This window comes from Lathamus discolor, chromosome 4 (genome assembly GCF_037157495.1).
Source record: "Lathamus discolor isolate bLatDis1 chromosome 4, bLatDis1.hap1, whole genome shotgun sequence".
Classification (NCBI taxonomy): Eukaryota; Metazoa; Chordata; class Aves; order Psittaciformes; family Psittacidae; genus Lathamus; species Lathamus discolor.
Window position 1 is genome coordinate 51,710,873 of NC_088887.1, and position 24,051 is coordinate 51,734,923.

The 24,051-nt window shown below is 39.9% G+C and overlaps 1 protein-coding gene across 4 annotated transcripts in view; it reads left to right on the plus strand.

The window, feature by feature from the left end:
• ARHGAP6 (Rho GTPase activating protein 6) overlaps positions 1-24,051 on the plus strand; it is a 329,447-nt gene that overhangs the window by 292,872 nt on the left and 12,524 nt on the right. For all 4 annotated transcript variants that reach the window (XM_065677454.1, XM_065677455.1, XM_065677457.1 and 1 more), the window contains exons 4-9: positions 4,512-4,768; positions 9,025-9,220; positions 12,063-12,118; positions 15,572-15,722; positions 16,863-17,011; positions 20,225-20,404. In XM_065677454.1, coding sequence (XP_065533526.1) covers positions 4,512-4,768; positions 9,025-9,220; positions 12,063-12,118; positions 15,572-15,722; positions 16,863-17,011; positions 20,225-20,404 — 989 coding nt within the window. The remainder of the gene's footprint in view (positions 1-4,511; positions 4,769-9,024; positions 9,221-12,062; positions 12,119-15,571; positions 15,723-16,862; positions 17,012-20,224; positions 20,405-24,051) is intronic.

Consider the following 24,051-nt stretch of genomic DNA (forward strand, 5'->3'; position numbering starts at 1 on the left):
CTACCACCACCCATAGGCACACTAGATTTGGTGGGAATTTAAGGCTGTAGCTAGTCTGCAGAGGGTGCAACCAATTCTCTTAATTTCAACAAAAGAGCAAAAAGTTACTTGTTGTGCCAATACTTTAACGTAATTAGCACTGCCAGCCAGCATCTCTTCCATCTGTATTTAGGCTGAAAATCAGCCAGTTGGTTTTCATCCAGTTCCTCATCTCTGCCAGACATTGAGAAATCGGGGAAGTGGTTCATGTCCTCTGAGAAGGAGGCCTACAGCAAAGCAGCCTAGAGTAGAGGCTCAGAGTCTTTTCACTGCTCCACGGGCACACTGAGCAAGAGCTATTAAAAATCTGGCATCCCACAACTGAGAGCTTTCAAGGGAGCAACACCTACCTCAAAATACCGGCCTTTACATAATGAAGTCAGGGAGAAGGTCTTTGTAATGGAATTATTTCAGTGAAGCAGTGCTGAGATCCTACTGTAGGATGAATGGCATCAGCATTCTGTTGGGCATCACTGGCCTACATACTGCTGTCCTATCACAATTGGATGTATGAGTGGCTGTGAGACAAAGTCAGAAAAATATTTAATGCTCAGGATTTCATTTGGCTCAGTGGCTTTTCTCAGGAAATGTTGTGGAAGGACAGTTAAATAGGGGTGCTGGAGGTATAACAAAGTACACAGATAGAACAACAGAAGGGGGAGACATGTTGCCTATGTGTGTTTCGAGTTTGTGGTCTTAAATGTTCATTGGGAAGATAATTCAGAACAGTAAAAAATTAAATTCTCATAATTCTATATGCACACTTTGCTAGGTACACAAGGGACAGGTCTGACTCTGGACTCCTGGAACTGGTAATCCCTGCATTGCTTGATACCCATGTAATGATGTTCTTTCTTGTCCTAAATTAAATGCAGATGGTTTTAGGTGTCATTCTACTCACAGGTTGCTTCCAGACTTGCTTGATCTGTGAGGCTCTGCTTCCTGATTTAATTTTGTCTACCCACCAAAGTTAGTTCATATCTAACATTTCATACTTGTAAAGAGTAGCAATTTTACTCACCAAATCAGAACAACAGGCCGTTGTCTCTTCAGTGCAATAGGCTAGTAATGTCCCCATTCAAGATTCATACTCTTGCTTTCAATGTCTTGCTTTAATCTTAACAGTAATGCAAGTCTAGATAAAATTTGAAAGTGTCATCAAAGCTGTAGTCAGACTTTAAGTCTCCAGAGGAGCTTCAGCCTTTAATCATTTAGACTATTGCCTAAAAATAAGGAACTTTGTTTTTGTTTGCCTTTTTTTTTTCCTCTTTTTATTTTTATTCTTGGTTTGATACATTAAAGAAAATGTTGCTTTTAATATCTGGTGCTTTATTAATTCCTGATACAGTCAGGTCTGAAGCTGGAACCTAGTAGAAGTTACAGCCGTTTTCATCAGGATTAATAGAGTCAATAGCTATTTTTTAATCTCGTTTGACAGCAAAAAGTTCTAGTTGGCAGTCTGGCACAACGGCTTTAGTTCTTCTGAGACAGGTCTAGATTTGAAACTTCAGTGTTAGTTGTTGTTGGCTGATAGAGCATTTTTCTTGTTTTGTGTAAGACTTGAGCATTTTACTTTGGGACCAGAAGCATGTGCTGGTTTTGTACATTACAGCTATACTGATGTGGGATGCGATGATGTTCTTTTTGTTAATTGAGAGAAACCTGTATTCTCACATATTTTTGTGTATATATATATATATATATTTCTACTGTTACAAAGGACCTTTATCATAGAATCATAGAATCATAGAATAGTTAGGGTTGGAAAGGACCTCAAGATCACCTAGTTCCAACCCCCCTGCCATGGACAGGGACATACTGATATACCACTATTAAACTAGTTTAATCTTACCAGTATGTTGAAGCAGTATAGTTCCTATATATATATTTAAAACCATATCCTTGAAGGCTTAGTCTGAATAGTGTATGCATTTACAAGCTCCCTGTACAGGTAGATGCATACCTTCCTGTCCTGGGTTGAGCAGCAGCAGTCATTCTTCTCCTTCTTAGGAGCTAGTACAGTGCTGTGTTTTGATCTTTTGGCCTTGGAACAGTGGTGATAACGCCGATGTTTTCAGTTGCTGCTCGAATGTTTGGTCTGGCCAAGGACTTTCTGAGCCTCATGCTCTGCCAGGGAGGAGGGGAGGCTGGGAGGAAGCAGAGACAGGACACCTGACCCAAACTGACCAAAGAGGTATTCCATACCACAGCACGTCATGCCCAGGATGTAACTTAGAGTGACCCGGAAGGGGTAGAGGGACTGCAGGGTTGGAGGAGGTATCGGTCGGTGCTTGGCTGGGGGGAGTGGGGTGAGTTATTGGTCGGCTGGTGTTGAGGTGTTGTATTCTTTCCTCTTGTTATTTCCTTTAGCACTATTATTATTGGTGGTAGCAGTAGTGATTTGTGTTATACCTTAGTTACTGGGCTGTTCTTATCTCAACCCGTGGGAGTTGCATTCTTTTCGATTCTCCTCTCCGTCCCTCCAGAAGCAGGGGGAGGGCAAGAAGGGGGGGAGTGAGCAAAAGAGGTTTGTGGTTGGGTTTAAACCACGACAGTTCTTTTTGGCGCCCAACGTGGGGCACGAAGGGTTGAGATAACGACGGAGATGATCAGATTAATAGTCGTCACAGTGCTGATTTATTGGCTCTCAAAGTTGTTTCTCTTGCTCTCAGCGCTTCAGAATGTAGTACATTACATAGAGCCGGCAAGCACAGCAGCTGCGCCAGCCCCAGGGACAAGTACAGCAGCATCGTTTGAGAGTTCTGAAGGGTTTGAATGGCCTTCGGGTACCCTTGGGACCTGCCTGCTGGTTGTGATGGGGATCAGCATGTTGGCACACACACAGAGCGTGTTCTACCCACGGCCATTTTGTCTGATCTCAGAAGTTAAGCAGAGTCAGGTTTGCTTCTTGTCTGGGGTTAGACAACAATATGGGAGGAACAAGAGATATTCCCCAAGGCTGGACAGCCATGAGTGGCAGAGTGTGTGGGACAGTATGAGCGAGTATCTGGTCCACTGGGCCCCTCCAGTGCTTTGGAAGCATCGGAGATGGAAGGCAGCTCTATGGAGTCCCCAGCAACAAGCTGCAGAAACTGCTGAAGGGGACAGTGAATTATTTGGAGCCTGGTGGGCCATGACACTTCAGGCCATCAGGGCAGAGATGCAACATACAGATGGGCCCGTGACCGAGGGGTGGACTTAGCAATGGACACTATTGCCCAGGTTATTCATGAGTGTGAACACTGCACACAGCCTCTCCTGCTCTGAGAGACTGTAGCAAGAGATGGAGCCTGACATCATGGACCAGATGGACTCAGCAGCTTTATAGGTCCATGCACTAAGAAATGATCTTTTTCTCTGTGTGTATGTAGATGTATATATATATGTAAGAGTGATGGCATATTGAAGATGTGGGATCTGAGCATGACGTGAATGGTATGGAATAAGGGGTGGATAATGTCCTGGGTTGAGCAGCAGCAGTCATTCTTCTCCTTCTTAGGAGCTAGTACAGTGCTGTGTTTTGATCTTTTGGCCTTGGAACAGTGGTGATAACGCCGATGTTTTCAGTTGCTGCTCGAATGTTTGGTCTGGCCAAGGACTTTCTGAGCCTCATGCTCTGCCAGGGAGGAGGGGAGGCCGGGAGGAAGCAGAGACAGGACACCTGACCCAAACTGACCAAAGAGGTATTCCATACCACAGCACGTCATGCCCAGGATGTAACTTAGAGTGACCCGGAAGGGGTAGAGGGACTGCAGGGTTGGAGGAGGTATCGGTCGGTGCTTGGCTGGGGGGAGTGGGGTGAGTTATTGGTCGGCTGGTGTTGAGGTGTTGTATTCTTTCCTCTTGTTATTTCCTTTAGCACTATTATTATTGGTGGTAGCAGTAGTGATTTGTGTTATACCTTAGTTACTGGGCTGTTCTTATCTCAACCCGTGGGAGTTGCATTCTTTTTGATTCTCCTCTCCGTCCCTCCAGAAGCAGGGGGAGGGCAAGAAGGGGGGGGAGTGAGCAAAAGAGGTTTGTGGTTGGGTTTAAACCACGACACTTCCTGACCTGTAACAAGACCCATGCACGTTCCTGTACCTCTTGACTCTGGTGCCCTGCAGCATTTGTGAGAAAGAAATCTGGTGAAGTGGTCTGAAACATGAGGGATGTAGCCAAAGGTACTTGCAGTTGCTATCAATAGAAGTTAAGATCTCAGGTCTGCTCCCAAGTGATTTTTCCAAGATTCTCTGTGGTATATCTTGCATGATCCAGCTGGAAAAAGGATTAAGATACCATGGGCTACAATTACCTGGTACATCTCCACTAGTATTTTATAATTTGATTATGCAGTCCAGTACCTCCTTGGAATTATTATATATTTAAAGGGACTTTGGATTGTTTTTCTGTTTAACAGCTTAATACTCAATTCTTTTTGTGCTAAATAAATATCAGATGTTCAGTAAACATTAGTTTTGTTGTTGTTGCAGAATTTGTTCCCCAGGCTTTTGGAATGCCCTTATCCCAAGTGATTGCTAATGACCGGGCCTACAAGCTCAAGCAAGACTCTCAGAAGGAAGAGCAAAAAGATGTTTCAGATTTTGTGGCCTTTCTCTTGCCATTTGGAACTAAAAGGCAGAACAAAGAACTTTCAAGCAGTAACTCATCTCTTAGCTCAACCTCAGAAACACCAAATGAATCCACTTCTCCAAACACACCCGAGCCAGCACCACGAGCAAGGAGGCGTGTAAGTAAACCTATCACATTATGGTGCATTCCAGTAGGTCCAAAGGCTCTAGCTGGAGCACGAAAAACTCGTGTTGTATCTGTGGGCTGTGGAGTATTTCTTCTGTCATGTTCAAACAGTGATTTCTTTTTTCAAGTGGAATCTAGCCTGGTCAATACCAGAAAATTCTAACTGTTGTAGAAATCTTTCTCTGGTGCTGGTGGGAAAAGATCATATGATCTGTCCAAGTCTGTAACAGATGGCAAAGTGGTAGAAAGATTTTTGTAGAAGTCTTCCTGTTCACTCTCTTTATATACGTCCAGTCTAGGTCTTTTAGATGTAACAAATTCCGTACATCTTCAACCTAATTTTTTCAGCTGGGCAAGAAACAAAGCTATGTGATTGATATTTATATATATATTTCTGTTAATTTAGCTCTACAAGCCTGGAAATAAATCTATTAATCCCTATCCTAGAATTAATAAAAATCCTCATGGTCTAATTCTTATCATGTCCTTGGTGGTGAGTAAGAAGTCGTCGATTTGTACCAGGCTCTTTGAAGGATGTTTCTGTATACAGGGTATGAAGATGCTTTTGGCAGCACAGTATCATGGTTTGGGCTGAATGTTAATCCTGCATGTAAGATAGGAACCTGATAGACCATTTGTTTGCAGTATTCTGTATGTTCTGAGCTTTCTAGTTTTCCAGCACAGCAGCTACTAACAGTAGTAGATTTTTTTTTTGTTACCATGGGATAAAGATTCTAGAATTACTGCTTTTTAATTTCATTTGCAATGAACATTAGGTAATCTAAGAAAAAAATTGGGATACAAGAACAGACCTTAGAAAATAAAATATTTTCTTAGGATCTTCACCTTCTTTCATTCCTAGGATAAACCTGCTTCAGAGACATGCTATGTAGGGCCCTTCAAGGCAGGGTGCTAAGATGGGTAGAACTGGAGTAAATTTCAAGTTAAGAGAAGATTGAAGAGCCCCATGACCTGCCTGCTTTCCCTGTAGTTGTCAGCTGAAGTTTGAAATGTCTGCATTCTGTCAGCAAATATCTGAGGGCATGATATTTGAAGATGTTTGCATTCTTACATATGCATAACATGCAGCTGTTGACCTGTCCAGAACAGGAAGTTGTGTTCAAATAAAAGTGCAAAGTACACTTGAATGTAAACATGAAGGGTAACCCGCCAACTTCTTTCAGAAGATAGTGACAAAAAAGAGAAATTCACCGTACATACCCATTGGCTTCAGAACCTGTTTTCATATGAGGGAAAGGTAACTCATGTGTCCAGATATGGGTCATCTGATGTCCTTTTCAAGTGTGGTAAGATCTCTGACATGCATTTGACCAGCCAGCAAGCAGAAGGAACCTGGATCCTTTGTTATATCCAAGTTCTTAAGCTCCACCAGGGCCAAGTTCCTTGATGCCTGGGGAGGGGGTTTGCTTGTTTGTTTTGGGCGTTTTTTTGGCAATGCTAGTACTGCAGCTTTCGGGGTGTTGAATTTGAGCCTTTAGTCCATACTCATGAGGATGCAGTACCACATGGTTCACCTACAGAAAAGCAAGAGTAGGCGAAGGTGGGCAGTGTGACATGGAGGGATCTGGCATTTTCTTTTGGAAGTGAACCGCAGTCATTCAGTAATGTACTTCATTAATTGTCAAATATTTAACATTAATATCAACTCACATCCCATATCTTGTCCAGTTTTGGCCTTTATACTTCTGCTTATCAGTGTACTTACTCTACTCCCTTGAGTTTTTTAGGGGATCATAAGGAAGCTTGCACTTTTATATCTTGGGCAATGTTTCACTGTTTATTTTCAACTATACCACAGTAAATGCTTAAAAAAAAAAGTAAGTACATGGAACTGATACAACCAATTTCTCACACAAATGCTGCATAGACAACTGGAGTGCAGTCCTTAAATTGGAGGGATTGTATATCACTATTGTTTGCTTCTTTGCAACTGTGCCATTCACTTTTGTGTATTCCAGTCAATCTTCAAACACTCAGCTGAGGCTTTCAGTTAGGGACTGGTATCCGTTATGTGCAAAGGTAATGCCTAGTAGATGGAACTTGGTTTTTCTTTGGTTGCTGGGCATCGCAGTCCACGGTAGTACTATGTCTGTGTTAATAGTCCTGGAGTAGTGGGCAACAATGTGCATGATCTCCTGCATCACTCTTCAGCAATCATATAGGTCTGGCTGAGCCGAAATTAGTAGGTCTGGCAGAGTTTGAACTGAATCCATGGAGTATGTTGGTATTGTTTTCCTCTGCACTTTGAAATTTAAAATCAGAACTGGCCTGGACTTGGTATTGCCAAGCAGTGCTGTACTTTAGCCACTGAACTCAAGGTCACTCTTCCTAAGGCCAGCTCAGTGTGCCATTTAATCCACAAGTTTGATAAAGTGCCCAAGGATAGTGGTGAACTGACTTTATTAACATCTATTTTGGGGATCTGAATCCGACTTAAGTGACTCTGTGATAATAATGATTCATGAGGTGAGGATGTTCTGCAGGAAGGGAAGGACCAGTAAAGGTAGAGTATAAAGGTTGGCACCTATCATACAGGAACAGCCTGGGAGCAGCAGCAGTGACAATGGTGTTAGGGCTTTCAGTGCCAGTCGACTAATTTTGATGTCTGAAAACCCAAACTTGTAAAATAAAAATAATTTCCGTTTGGAATGATACACACATGGGTCACAGCCAGAGATTCTTGTTTGATTTTGGGGTTGGTTTTTTTTTTTTGTTTGTTTGTTGTTTTTTTTATTTGCTTCCTTTTGGCAAGAAATGGTAAGGGGAATCAAGCAAATGTACTTCTGAGACACATCAGAAGTCAAGATCAAAGGTGCATTCTTAAGGGTCTAGTAATTGTTTTGAGATGTGGGTCCAAAAAAATCTAAATACTTCACTGGGTTTTACTTATAAGTCTTCCATAAGTTCTAAGAAACAGAAATCTACCTGATAAATTAGATGCTTCTTTTTTTATTAAAGAAATAAAAAGATATTTTGAACTAAAATTTTTCTAATTAATTTGAAATCTCAGCGTATGAGTTGCCTATGAGTTGGAAATCTCTGTAAAGTTCAGTTGTCCAGGCTGATGGAAGAAAATACTTCTAGAGCTGGAAATCCACCAGCAATTGTACAGTTCTTATTTAACAGACATAGAGATCTCACCAGCAGTCTGTGAAATAGCTATCGGGGGAACAACGTGCTTTTAAGAAATTAGATTTGTCAGCAAAGTTTTGAATGGGAATATATATTCTCTTAGGATTACGTGCTGGATCCCTTTGCGGTGTATTTTATGTTATAATAAAATGTATCCATTGTTTCAGAAAGAAAGAAAGTAATTTACAGTAGATATTTTAAATGAGAATTACAATTGATTTTTTTAATTTTAGCTTTATTAATGTTTAATATTCTTGATGCTCTCTAAATTTTTTTTCCCTGGTAAGTGAAATAAAAATTGAGGAAAAGGTTCATTTTGAAGTGACAGTAATCTTGAGGTTTGAAAAACAAATCTTGTTTTTCTAGACTGAACACTGGAACATGCCGTAAACCTCCTGCTGCTTGTGCTACTTTATCCTACAGACTGCTTGAACTTCTGTGCCTTGCTGTAATACAAACACAGTTTTCAAGCTTTTCATTGTAATTTTAATGATTCTAAAATACTTAGATACATGAAGTAGAATTATCTATAAAATATTACCCCTCTACTTCTCTGGTCTGTCTTTTGTCTGTGATAACATGGAGATTATCTCAATCTCTGCAGTTTTATATATTTGTGTTGTTAGTTAACTGCATATGGTGTATGGTTTAAATCTAGTTGCATCATTTTCACTGATACAATGTCCCAGGCTAGAGAAGAGGGAGAGAGTCAGGTTTAAAAATGTGTATATATAGCTCCATGTGCATAAATATTGTGCTGCTGAGGTGCACATGGACCATGGTTCATCCTTGTCCTGCAGTATGTGCAGGCTTACAACAATGAAAAAGTGTGCTAAGTGAGTAAGAAAGCATTTAGTTTTTTCGATATCTGTGTTTCTTGTGGTATGGTAATAATAGCATCGGTACCACTGTGATTTTCCCATCCATTACACTGGTATTACAACTTAATTACTTTACAAAACCTGTGTAGCAAACTGTATTTTTTATATTAAGTTGTTTAAAATGCACGTAGGCAAAAGTCTTTGTTAGATAAGGTCCTGTGATGTTTATATATATTCAGACCTAATGATTGTTCTATGTGTGTGTATTTTACAGGGTGCGATGTCTGTGGACTCTATTACAGATCTTGATGACAATCAGTCACGATTGTTAGAGGCTTTACAGCTCTCTTTGCCTGCAGAAGCACAGAGCAAGAAAGAAAAGGCAAGAGATAAGAAACTAAGCCTGAACCCTATTTACAGGCAGGTTCCCCGGCTTGTAGATAGTTGCTGTCAGCACTTGGAAAAGCATGGTAAGAATATTTCATTTTCCCAATAGTGGTAGATATACTTTTACTATCCTATAAATAAATACACATTTTGAGAAGCAAACATATGCTTCCAATTGCAAGGACATCTTTGAAAGTAAATTCCTTTCCTTCCGAATTTGCCTCCTAATTCACTTTTGCTAAAGATATTGTCTCGCAAATAATCACATAGATGACACCTTCCCCAACTAATAATCTATGCTACAAGCTTGCAAACTGGCTCATACAGCACGGGGGAAGAGACATTTCTTAGAGGTTGTTTATCTCAAACTGGAATGCTCAGTTCTGCAGGAACAGCTCTTCATACCCCACAGGTTTACCCATACCTTGAGAATGAAAGTCTAAAATGTGCCAGTCAGCCTGGAGTCATTCTTCATAAATGAGTGGCTATTAACATGTAAGAGTTAATTTAACTGCTTATAATACAGTACAAGACATAACTGGAAGCATAATTTGAAGATAAAAGCTCAGAGAAAGAAAAAAATCCTATGCTGAATTACATTAAGCTCCAAGAAGCTTATTCCTGTTCTCTACAAGGCTCATGTGCTGGCTATGCAGTTTGTCCCTGGCTGAGTCCTCCTTACCAGCCTCAGGATCAGGCCTGCTCTCTCTGAAGGGAATTACAGGCTTCTGCCAATATTCTTGTCTTCATGATTGTCTGGACACAAAACTCCCACCAGCTTTATGTAATGCAGAAGCAATAGTTAATCAAGGTATCTGTTCAACATCTCTCCCAATGTATCTTAGTCTTGTAAAGATTTTTAATGAGAATTGAAATAACTTGACCACAGCAAGACAGAGCTATTACATGGCCAGATAATAAATAAACCATTAAGTAATGGTGATTGCAACACCAGATGATGCATTTGACGCCTATTTTGATCAGAAAGAAATAGTTTACTGACTCTGAATGAAAGGCTTTTGCGGATGAGGACTGCGATTTAAACAACAATGCAAAGCTTTTACAATACATAATTGAAAACCATATTACATACAAATGTATAAATGAACTCCATGAAAAAGAGTCACTGTTAGCCTTTTACAGAGATAAGATACCATAGCTGACAAGTAATTGTGCGGATGAGTAAATTGAGATGAATTACTTCCTTTGAGCAAGGGTAGCTGAGTTTGGAGAACATAAAAGTGTCTAAGTCAGCCAAAAAAGCTATCCAGCTGAGTATCCTTTGGATACTGTGATTTTATATCACTTGGTCATCCAGTTTTTGCCCAATATGAATATCTCCATCTCAGGTGTTTCCCTGCCAATGTTCCTGAGTTTACTAAATGTTATTTCATCAGCCTAATTTTCTCTTAATCAAAGACAGAAAAATATTTGAAGGGAGTTGTTATGTTGAGACTAAAGGGCATAATCTTACCTGATCGTCTATGATGAGTATCTGCAACTCCAAGCACTGTTGTGAAGCTACACATCTCTAACAAGCAAGCGTAGCCTTGTTGCCTACAAAAGGCATTTGTTTTGCAAGGTTATTTTATATCTCTTGTATGTAAGTAGAAAAAATGAATGTTGCAGTGTGGCCTTTGTTAGGCCACAAACCTTTCAATTTATAGACAATTTCATTTTTTTTGCAACAAATGTGTAACTGTAAAATGATACTAGGTACACAACTGGTTGAGTCCCTTAGCATTTCCACTCACATTCTCATTGCTAAAAACCATGTCACCTCTAAGGTGACATTTACTCTGAAATTTTTTAGTTTCTCTTACTTGGCAAAGTATGTCCACTCAACAACCATGTTATCATTTGTTTGATATTCTGGTATCTCCACAGGGCTAGAAGAAAGTTTGAACTCATTGTTTACGGAATATCAGGCAACAGCCATTTCCAATATCTAAATGACATGAGATGCGCTTTGTCTGTAGTACAACAGTAGTTCTTTATAAGCCATTATAGGATTATATAATGTCTGTTCCTATCCTGTAAGCTGCACACAACTCCCAAGTGGAGCTCTTCCCTCTCGTAATCAGCCTGAGTGCCCTACTTATGTCTGTTTGAAAGAAGCTCTCAGCTTTGTCTTTATGGACACCGCAGAGCAAGTGGGTAACCTCCAAAACCAGCTGCTTCCTGTACCCAAAGACATAGCTCAGTGTCCAAATTATTTAGTTATTTTATTGCCTGTTTCCTTTGGTGTCAGTCCTGCAAGTGCCACCTCCCAACGCAGAAGAGTGCCTTGCTCTCTGCACACCTCAGTCCCTCGCAGAGTAGCAGTAACACTACCAAAATGGCATCTCAAGAATCATAGACTAGAGTTGGAAAGGACCTTAAGATCACCTAGTTCCACCCCCCTGCCATGGGCAGGGACACCTCACACTAGACCATGTTACCTAAGACTCTGTCCAGCCTGGCCTTGAACAGTGCCAGGAATGAAGCATTTACCACTTCTTTGGGCAACCTGTTCCTGTGCCTCACAACCCTCACAGTAAAGAACTTCTTCCTTACATCCAGCCTGAACTTCCCCTGTTTATATTTGAACCCACTACCCCTTCTCTAATCATTACAATCCCTGATGAAGAATCCCACTCCAGCATCCTTGTAGGCCCCCTTCAGATATTGGAAGGCTGCTATGAAGTCATGGAGATGTCATTTTGCAAGGTTAGGTGATGGGAGGCCCTTAAAAACTGCAGTGAATAGTTTCTTATTTCAGGACAACTGAGTTTTGCCTCAGTACTGTATGTACAGGTTTGTAGGTAAATACAATGTGGGATTTTTATTCTTTTAAATACACATAGCCCAGACTGCTTTGGTTCAATGCAATTTTCAGCAGAAAACTAAACAATAAAACAGTTGTCTGATGTGCTACACTTGCAGGTCTCCAGACAGTAGGAATATTCAGAGTTGGAAGCTCAAAAAAGAGAGTAAGACAGGTGAGTTGATACACTTTTTCATTAGCTATGATACCCAAACAAGCATGATTCCTTTCTGTTAAGTGTTTTCCTTCCTATCTTTCACCTGGTGAAATTCAGGCTTTCTGGGTCAGTGACTTTACTGGGGTTTTTTTGATGGTGAATAACAGGCCATCTTTTACATCTGGTGAAATACTTGTCAGGTTCTCAGCAGGTTAACAGTCTCCGTATGTTTTGCTTTGAAGTAGCACAGGGTTGGAGATCCAAATAGACTGCAGTGATGAAATTTTCCAAAGGTTACACCGTAGGGGGAAAAAAAACCAAACTTGGCTGCTAGTTTCATCTCAGCTGAAGCTCCCAAAGTAAACCCAAACTGTAAATCTTTTTTTGAAAGCTCACAGTATGAGGAAATATGCAAGTACAGAACAATCTCTTTGACCCTTAGATTGCTGCTCCCAAACATCACCTTTCTTTTACCCCTGTTAAATTTGGAGGTCAGAGCAGACCCATTCAAGTGCTAGTCTCAGCCAAATGTTGAAAAACAAAGAGAGTGTACAGTTAGGCTCCAGAGAAAAAGTCAGAAGTTGGTGTTTTCTCAGCCCTAGATATGACATCGTTATTCCCATAAGTTGAAATACACGTTGAATTGGAACAGTAGAGAATAGAGCTTAATGGTTGCATGATGCTTAGGGAGGGAATAAAACATTACAGGAAAATACCCCTGCCAGGAAGACCAAAAACGATCAAATGGAAAAAAGCAAAAGAAAGCTTGAATTCATCTGATCCCAGAAATAATAGTATTTGTTGCGAAGACTATACAGTATGATGTTTGGTGCTCTGGAAGGTTACCTTGAATATCTAAACTGACTTGATTCTGGCTGGTAGGACACTATAGCCTACTGTTCTGTAGCTTATTCTTTAGCTGAGTGGCTGTTGTTCTACAAAGCTAAAAACATTCATGGTATGCAGAGGCAGTTGTTAGATCAACACGGAACTACACAAAGTGTTAAAAAGTAAGTTGCCTGCTGTTTGCATTACAAGCTTCAATGTCAAAACATATATTATCATTCAGGGGTGAGTACAATTGCATCATACCTCTGGGGAAAAAGCAGAGGGCTTGTATCGTTTACTTGTAAACTAAGCCTTACTTTGAACATCAGTAACTTTCACCAGCTTTTCTTTTACCGTGTTTTCAAAAGCTGAGGAAATCAAGAGATTTGGGTATTTATATATTCTGTTACATAGCCTAATATATTTCATTAAACAACAGGGAAGCATCAGCTTGGACCTTGCAGTTACAATAATAAATGCTGTCAACATGAACACATGGGAAAGTCTGGATTCAATTAAAATTCCACTCATTTTCTGAACCATGGAAAGCCAAACCCAGTACTCAGATTTTGGTGTACTTTTGCAGCTGTTCATTAGTTTTTCTTGTGTAGAAAGTAGGGCATAATTTTGTTTCCTTTCCTTCCCTAGTTAGAAAATGTCCTATCTCAACTATAGTTTGTTGCAGTAAATACATAAGTAAATGCATGTGCCAGTGGGAAGAGAAAATGTAGAACAGGTTTGTCTATTACAAACCACCTCCTTAACATTTAGTGGGGTGTAGAACAAAGCAACCTCCAGACCTTGAGGTTGAAAAGTGACATGGCTGGAGCTCTACACTCCCATCCTCTCTCTCAACATGGATGTCCTCAGCTCTCACGTCTTAAGCACCCATGGACACTTGAGGTGTATTTTCCAAAAGTCTGAAAGTATTCCCTATGGATGATGTTTGAGACACCTAAAGTTTAAACTCAGAAATGTATGGTTTTTAACAGCTGTGATAGCTGGGCCTGAAATGTGGCTGTGTTTCACCAATGGCTATCTGATATTGTGCTAATTAGGACACCTCAGTAGGCCTCACAGTATATCAGATCAGAAGAGCCATATTCAATCTGTATCAGCAATTTATGATTTAGACAGCTATCTGGGAAGTCCAAGTTTCTGTTCCCTCAGATGCTTTTGGGCAGTAAGTGCAAAAGCAGCCTTCTGGATAGAGGTGTTTTACAGTGCTCTGCAGGGATGCTCTGCATTTGCCACCAGTCTGAAGAATGGAATTGAGCCGGGAGTGGAATCCCCTAGTTGGCACTGGAAAAATCTTTGACCACAAATCAGCAGGGGGAAGCATAATGCTAAAGAACAAATTCTGGTCTTCAGAGTGTAATTATTCATTATTAGTAATGACTAATATTCATGGTGTTAAAAGCATTCTTAATAGATTAGAAGGGAGGCTGTAGTTTTTATAAAATACCTTTCACGCCTGCTATGAAAGCACAGTTTCAGCTGAAAATACAGGATTTTCTGCATTCCTCCACACTATACACACTCAAGATAGATTTGCCTGTGATGAAGAATTGCCACAGATTATCGCAGACACATAGTTTCCTCGCAATTTACCTTCTTTCTTCTTTTTGATATGTCTGTAATAATCCGGGTAGGAAAGCTGATACCTCAGATTTCCCCTTGTTTAGTGAGATTAGATATGATTAATTGCTGAGAAGATATATGTGATCATGATACCTCATAATATTAGCAAAGATACAAAATTTTCCTAGGAAGTAGTTTTAAAACATCTTGACTATTTTCAATATGAAAGAAAGCAAAAGGTGGAGCTCTCAGCCTGAAGAAATTATTCTTCTCTTGGTGATGGGAAATCTCTTCAGAAAGACAAGCTTTTCTCTTTTTTTATTTTTTTTTAAATATTCTTTTCATGAGGCATATCAGATGTGGAAGAAGGATTTCTTCTGCCTTTGAGGAGTGTGATGCCTTTGAATTGTACAGAATTTGTCTGAGGATGGTAGCTGCAAAAAAGTCATACCTCATAATGGTGTTAGCTTGCTTTTTGTTAACACCATAACTAAAATAGGAAGGCAGAACAAGATGTGTGTGGAGAAGTGCCATGAAGTCTTAGTGAACTTAGCTGCTTATGCTTAAGTACTGTCCTAAATCACGAGAGAAATGTGAGTTTGGTGAATATTAGCATTGTCTTATTTTTCATACAAAAAAGTAAATGTTGCAAAATATAACTTTTGCTTTTCTGGCCCTGAAATCTAGGGATAATGCAGAAAAGTGGTACTAGAAAGCCTTTTCTTGCAGTTTTCCTTGTTTGTCTGGTTTCTGCCTTTGATATTAATCTTAGAGTTCTGCAAAAAATTATATTTACTTGGGCATATTGTTTCATAAAAAGGTTCCATGTATTTTCTGGAAAGAAAGGGTTGTATTTTATTACAGTCAGAAAAAACCTTAAGTTATGTATCATGGAACAGGCAGCAACTAGACATTAATTATATCTTTGACCTGACTAAAAACTAGTCATATCCAAACCTGAAAGTGAAAATTAACAGATCTACACCTGAAAAGATTTTCTGTGTTGGGATGTGCTATCTGGGACAATAAGTGACTGTGTCTTTGTGTCATGATCTCTTTCAGTTACGTGAGGAGTTTGACCGGGGCATAGATGTTGTATTAGACGAAGAGCACAGCATTCATGATGTTGCTGCTTTGTTAAAAGAATTTCTGCGTGACATGCCTGACCCGCTTCTCACCAGAGAACTTTACACACCTTTCATCAACACTCTCTGTGAGCTCTACAGCATCTTGATCTATTGATTCTTCAAAAGCTTACTTGTTTGAATTCTTTGATCTCTACTAACCATATTTCTGTTCTTCTGTACATTTAATACTATAGTTTTTATTTGCTCCAAATATTTGTGTAGTATAAATTTGCTGAAATCTTTCCGTGGTTTGCTTACTGGTTAAGTATAGCCCAGAAAACTAGAACAAGAAAGATTTAACTTATTATACCTATTTTTGCATTTGTGTATAGGATATAATTTGTACTATCTTTTAAATTCTGACCTTTTCATTGGTTCAGCAGTAGCAGGTGACAGACTCACATTTGAATCCTGGTATCTTAGCACCATTAATGCTTTTAAGTTTTAAAGCTGTTCACTGACCAAAATTCCAGTCTGTCTTTAAAAACTAGTTTCAAAAGCTGAAGTTTCATCACAGTTAATGGTCCTCAAAGCCACCCTATGAAATGCTCCCAAATGTGCTACCTGAGACCTGAGTGTAGGCTATCACAGGTCTGGGAAAAAGTAAAGTTGGACTCTTCAAGCTTAAGCTGCGGCCTGGTATGTGTTCGTCAGATTCTTTCTAGCCCTCATGTTTGAGATCCTGCCTTTGTCCCACCTTTGTCACTGATTGCCATTGCGTTTTAGATGGCTAAAGTGATGGTGGCTGCAGAATATCCTTCATATCTCTAGTTGCTTTTCCAGTCTCCCTATTACTTCTGCAAGATGCGAAATTGTAAGAAAAGACATTTAAAATGGCTAAGGCATAAACCTTACTGCAATGCTTCCCAACGGTGTCCCATATATACCTGTAGCTCTACCTAAATGAATTTAGTAAGTAGATAATTAAGCAGAATTATTGTGTGCAGTGACAGTGATGGAGTGTGCAACACGGATTTTTCTCTCTGAGAACAGTTCCTATGAACCTGTGAGCAAAAAGTTGACCAACTAAGACAAAAATCCCATTACAGTATTTGTTACACTTTTGATATGTCCTTAGAGTTTTATCTTTTTCTTCTGACTTTATAAGTAAAGATCCTTAAACAAAGCTATTCTTACACCTTTCTTTGGGCTGGTAACAGTATATTTGTTCTGCTTTTAGGCTAGTTGGAGTGATTTTCTTAAAATTCAATTTTTTCCCCACTTAGTATTAGAGCCAGATGAACAGCTAAGCACCTTACAGCTTCTCATTTATCTTCTACCTCCCTGTAACTGCGATACCCTGCACCGGCTGCTGCAGTTCCTTTCCACAGTGGCTGGTCACGCAGAAGACACCACAGACAAAGACGGCCAAGAGGTAAGTCCTGATCACTTGTGTCCTTTGACTTTGCTTAATTCATGGTCTGAAATGAGATATTTAAAGCTGTGAAACAAACACAGTGGTGGCATACCCATGAAAAATGGAACAGATTTCATATTATTACTGGCAGATTTGCCATTTAGTTGTTTACTGTGCTCTTAGGTATGTGCAAGTGTCATTTTCATGACTTAATCAGTGAAGCATCTACCGCTTCCTTTGGGAGATTCACAGCATCATAGACCTTGTTGTTAACTTCTAATGTTATTTGTTCTTCCTCACTACTCCCCCTTCTTTTATCCTATTATATTCTATGGACAAAAAACAGCAAAAAGTTGCAGGCAGTCAAGAGTATGCATTTTCATTCTCTTGTTGTTATCACATGTTGTTTTCTTATATAAACTTTAGACTTAGCAGTTCACTTCTTGGCTCCTTTTAGCTTTGCTGTGTGAACTGGGTAGTGAAGAATGAAAAGTAAGGGACAGGAGCTCCATCTGTGTCCTTGCAACTGACAGACCTAAACACTAGTTGTAGTCAGGGTCCGTCTTTGCTGTGTTTCTTCTGTTGCTTTGGGACCAAGTTCAGTGAGAGGCTGGAGTGATCCCCCCTGCAGCGACAAGAACACCCACAGCTTAGCGGCTGAGCTGTATTTCTGAGCATTCACGTATGTGCACCTGCACCATTCACATTAGAGAAGATGAGAAAATCCAGGCTTCCCATTTTCTACTAGAAAAATGCTTGAACTAATAGGCTGCTTTGCCAAAGGTGGCGAATCTCTTAGCTCTGAGATGGATACAGTCTGTCGCTGCTTGGCAAAATTGTACCAGTTTGTCTGTGGGAAAGACTTCTCTGTCACCTAAACGGCAGTAAAGACTACTGCTGAGGTTACTTCCGAGGCTCTTCTGGAACTCCTAGAGAATTTTGTCTTCCAGATGGAAAACCCTGATGAATTCTGTCACGTTTGGACACCTTTTGCTGTTGGTTGGTTTTAACAATTGTCACTTTGAGACTGAGTTTTGCAGCATTTCTGCCTTAAGTCCTAGCTTCCAATGTCCTGTATGTGACTTCAAGGCCTATTTCACTTTTAAATCCATTTTAAATCTTTTTATTTCTGCCTCAGCAAGGAGTTGATTAAACACCTACACTGCTGCAATAAAAGTTTTTCAAAAAAGCAGCTCATAACAATCTTACTGTGCTTAAAAGCATGTATAAGACAGCTAAGGTCATGGTCCCTGTGGCCCTGCGAAGAATTCTGTGTTCGTTAAGGAATATACCCAAAATGATCTTATTACAGAACTAGAGAATGCTGCTTGAAAGAGTTGGTTTGGCCCGACAGTTGTATTAAGGGCATTTTCATTTCCCTTAACAGTGCATCAGCTCTGCTACAGGTATTTTGGCAAGCCAAATTTATGTAAGCTGTCTTGGCAGTATTCTAAGCATCAGGAATATTATGTGCAATTGGATATCTTTTATAGATAATACAGTATTCTGCTTGCAATTATTTAAGCTATTCATGAATAATTAAGTGAATAAAGGCATACAGAACAGGAGAAAGTGCTTTATCAGACTGTTTGCTATCACTGGAAGGAAAACAGACAGGGCTTTGGCACACAGGCCCTCTTCACAATTTCTTTCAAAAGCCCTTCTGTCACAAAGATGAAGATGGATGACTAACTTTATTAATATGTTTACAACATTTTTTTCAGGGATGCCCTGAGGCTGCCCTTAAGAAAAGACTCGCTGTTTGTACAGAGCCTGCACATGCAGATCCAGGCACAGCCAGAGGCTGCCCCTGGCACACTTGAGGCACTGCGTGCCTGTGCCTCATTGGTGGCTCATTACTCTTACAGTGTTTAAAAAGCTCACCCAAAAACCAGCCAGGTGCACTGTGGTGCACAAATAAGGGAGCGTGCTGTACTCACAGTCATGCTAAGATGAATCTCTAAACAAAGAACCTACATGGTTTTTATGAGTGCCCATGCACCTACATAGTGCGTGTCTTTCCAAGATTACCCAGTAGTCCCACCAATAAAAGAAGCTCTTTTTACTGTCATCTGCTGTCTAGTTGAGCTCTTTAAAAAACAAACGAGGTGCTGTCAGTGCACAGTTGTAAGCTTGGCTAGAGTATTTGATAAATCCCCAAATAAAAAGTAAATGAATACTACTTTGAAAAGATTAATTTTGTACCACTGATTTCTTCAAATGCTGATTTTACGACCTCTTTTTCATGCCTCTTCCTGTCCTTTTTAAAAACTAATTGATTCAAAGGTAACTGAAACAAATGAAAAGCAACTCTCATATATTTTTAAAAGCCTGCAAGAAATACTGCATCAACAGCTGAAATTCACTTACAGGCTTATGTAGTCAAACTGCTGGCATCTTCTTCTGCATTCCCAGAATAGCAACAAAGTGGAGATACAGACAGGAAGCACATGATCTCTGCTTTTTGCTCTGTTAAAAGAATAGAAAGAGAAAAAAAGTAGTCTAATCACAAATATGAAGATGACAGTTTTCATTTAATAACCTGTGTGACATTTTTCAGATAATTTCTGACTAGTCTAGTATGTATTCCTAGCCTTCTACTTCCTCCAAACTCAGGTCACTATTATTTCTTTGAACAGAGTTATAAAAGTAGGAAAATAGTAAAAAACAAACCCAAAACCAAAATCCACCCAACAAGTAAACATTTGGTATGTCCTAGGAAACAGGCAAAAAGGCAGGAAAATACTAGTGAAAATAATAAGCATAACTGTTTAAATGTGGAAAAGTATGTTTTTCCTCACTATATCTTTTTCAGATCATGTGTGCTACTGGAGAAAGCTAGTGGTTTTCAGTATTTGTTCCTAAAAGACAGTAACATGCTGAGGTGGAGAAGTAGGGAGGTTTCCCTGAGTTCAGAAGTATATCCCTGCCAAATTTCTGGAGAATTAAGGGCAGGCAGCACTTCCACCCTCTACTCTTCCAATCCACTTGAAAATGTGTCCAGAAAATCCACAGTGCTTGTTGCAGAGATGTCCAAACGGGGTGTTTCAACATTTCTAAGAATTGTTCATTTTTTATTTGACTAGCACTCTGGTTTTGATGAATGAAGCATCTGTCAAATCAGGGGGGAGAGAACGAGAGTGTATGTGTGCGTGTGTAGATATGTGTATATACGTATCTGTATACATTAGACCCTGGAAGACCCCACCTCATTTGTATTCTGTTTTCTAGATTACTGGGAACAAAATGACATCACTTAACCTGGCTACCATCTTTGGCCCTAACTTGTTGCACAAGCAGAAATCTACAGACAAAGAATTCTCAGTTCAGAGCTCCGCTCGAGCTGAAGAGAGTACTGCTATCATAGCTGTCGTACAAAAGATGATTGAAAACTATGAAGCCCTTTTCATGGTAGGTGGATGTTTCTTCACATTACTCCTATCCATTTTTTAAGTTAAATGGGGAAATACCTGCTTGGTATTAAAGTAGACTAGGAGGAAGTGAACTGAGGAAACTGCATTAAATGAGGGTCATAGAACCATAGAATGCTTGTGTTGGAAGTGACCTTAAAGATCATCCAGTTCCAACCCCCTTTCCATGGACAGGGACACATTCCACTAGACCAGGTGTTCAAAGCCCCATCCAGCCTGGCCTTGTACACTGCCAGGGATGGGGCAGCCACAACTTCTCTGGGCAACCAGTGCTAGTGTCTCACTACACTCATAGTGAAGAATTTTTTTCCTAAAATAATTAGGAATAATTGGTAGAAATATTATTTGGTCAATTATTAGTAGCAGAAAAAGTAATCTGTTGTCAAGGAGACTGCTTTGAAGTAAACTGTAGTGTTAAAAATGTGTTGCCTGGAACGGTTTCTATGTGGATATCTTCCTTAGAAGATTTCTGTTTGTAGAAATGATGGGGTTGGCTGTTCACTTGTACACTGAATGTACCATCATTGCTCATTAGTTTTGAAGACAAGACTGAAAATAAACTTTTCACCTCTTGGTTTTGGAAGTCAGAGAGACAATTTTTCTGCACGGATAAGAGATCCTTGGTTAAGAAACAGCCTCCCATACTGAAGACTTTCTTGTTGGTTGGATGGGGAGGAAGGACAAAGCTTTCTTGTTTGTCAGTTGGATAAAAGGAGTAAAACATGAATCTTGAGTTATTCCTCGGTTCCTTTCTGTTCTCTTGCTGAGGTGAGGAAGTTCGTAACAAGGATGATGACTTTTGGATTTGCACATGTTGTTTACTTAAGATGTGGCTTAGTTAAATTGCATTCCTTGTGCCTAGAAGTTAACTGAACAGTTCATTCTGTGGCTTTATTTTTTTTTCTTTTTGACTACAGAATTATTGGTCAGCTCAGTATGACTTGTTCCTGAGAGAGCCCTGCCCTCAGGTAGCAGAGGCCAGTTAGACCTAGCAATGGGCACTATTCTGTCTTCATTTTAGGACGCTATTCTGTCTTCATTTTAGGAGGTATACATGTCTTAACCAGTACTCTAGAAAAGGTGAAAATAGCTTTGTTGTGTCTTGAGAGTAAGCAGCGCTGTATGATACACTGAGGAGATCAGTTTGCAAAGCAAGAGGAAGAATACTGTCAAATTTCTTTAGTGCTCCAGCAAAGCTGAGTGTGGATACTTGATGGGAGAAGGTGGTCAAGCCTGGACTGTGGGCATGTGGGACTGATGGCCACATAGTACTGTAAGGGGAAGGTGTCTACCAGGTTCTAACAGGGAGAAGAGAGTGAGAAAGCAGTCACAAGCTCTGCCTATAAGTCTTAGCCCCAGATGAACTTGTGTTTTTCTCATCTTTTCCATCACACTGTAATGCCTTTCATTATATCCTTCGCTTTACTTTTATTCTTGTTCCAGTGAGACACTCAGCAGTACTTATTGATTTATTATTATTATTTATTTTTTTTAATGCTTTTCACAGTTCGGGAGAACGTCAGGTGCTAATTTTCCTTCCACAGCAGGAAAAGAAAGGGGCAGAACTACTCTTGTGCAAAGGTCTGCTGGCCCACAGTGCGGATGACACGAGCAAGTTAAAAATAATGCTTGAAGTTTTCTTATTGTTGTTTCTCTTAAGAACATTTTACAGCACAACCACATCTCAGCACATAATACTTAAGCACGCATTCTAACTTTCAGTGTGGAAAAGGTGGGGCTTAGGGTTAGTCTAACCTACATGTAGTCTCTTTTAACTGTGATGGATTTTTTTCCTTTATTTCTTTATCTCTTCAGTGCTTGCATTTTCATCGGAAAGTTAAACAAAATGGGGGGGGGGGGGGGGGGGGTGCGGAAAGGAGGGTTTCTTTGTTTTCCAGAGTAGCTTTTTAGATTGTGGAGGAAGATTAGAATCAGATTCCAAAATGGGAGGCTAGCTGCATGTAAGAGAAGGACAAATCTATCACAGGCACTCTCCTGAAAGCTAAAATACATTCATGTGAAATGTATAGAAACGTCTACCAGTTGAGGGTCTCTGGGTGCTTTCCCTCATTCCATTGCCATAGTTTAACAAACAACATTGCAAGTTCTGCCTGTTTTCTGGAGTAGTGTGTCAATTCACATATATTTGATCTGTAGCATTGTGTCAAATTGCTCATAGTTCATGTTTTATAAAGGTTCTACCAGGGTCTACTTTCATCTTTTTCATGTTTTCGTTGGCAGCACAGAGACTCTTTGTATTCTGAAGATAATTAGCTCAGTGCATCACTTGGTAATAGATGCATCAAAAGGAAAAGACTTGTACATGTAATTGTAGCAAAACTCTGAGCATTTGGAATCAGGCAGCAGCAGTTCATTTTCCAAACCCATAGGAGTGGGGCCAAACCAGAACTGCTGTTTGTACTTGATATTTATGCTACTTACAAAAGGAAAACATCTGGACTCAAGCATTCAGCTGTAGCTATAACATACAGTGTATTGCTGCTAAGGTGGTTTTTTGTTTGGGTTTTGTTGGTTGGATTTTTTTTTCCCCCGTTACTTTTGTGTATGGGGAGGTTATAAAACTGATTGGCTTCAGCACTGAAACTAGAACATTTGTGAAATAAAACCAGGAGACCGGACCACGATATCACAATGATTCTGATGCATTGGTGGGTTAGGAAGGTTCTGTTTGTCAGGACAACCCGGGACTGGTTTTATTAAGCAATTATTATCAACATCAGTAATATGCAAACGTGGATTTCATATAGAAGACGGATTCTGATCTTGCTTCATTGAGGTTAAGGCCTTCCATATCCAATTCTTGTCTATTTCACTGAGTCTTAGAGATACGTGAAAACATTTTATGATAATGTACAAAAGACTGTTCTTTGCCAGTCTCTGGACTGTGCCCAGTAGCTGAATATGGGGAGGCACAACTCAACCCCACTTTGTCTCATTGCCTTTGACTTGGCGTGGAAGATAGAGAAGAGCAGCTTGATCATGCATTTTCATCTACAAGCACCCAAATCCAGGCCTGCTTCAAAGAAGCACTGAAATTTCTTATTTTTACTGTTAAAAGCTACCTTGGCCTCCCCATTGCAGAGGCTGTCACATGCTGCCTCTGTGTCACATCAGTAGCAAGAGTCAGCACAAAGGATGCACTTCAAGTGTCTCTCCACCCTTCTGTATCTCAATAGATATGACTTATTTAACCCCCAGCCTCAAAATCTCAGAATGTCTCCTACTCTACTGCAGTCTTGACAACCCCAGAGGCTTCTGATCTCTCCCAGTATGTGTTCAACAGCTGTTATTTCAGCAGTGCCTTCACTTCTGTCACTGAATTTCAAGTTCTCATCTATCTGCCCAGCCACAACTGCCAGTTAAAAGATTAATTCAATAATAGTTATTAAAACTCTGTAACATCTTTCTGAGATACCAGTAGTTCTCTAAGTTTATACTTATATGCATAACATTTCTACATTTGCAAGTTAGCTACCTAAACTGAAGTAAATTGCTGCACAGGAGGAAATCCAAAACCCGGTAGATAATCTAGCAAGGAAACCATCAGTACAAACCAAGTTAAGTATCATAGATTAATACAGATTATTCTCTCAGGTAAAAGTCCAG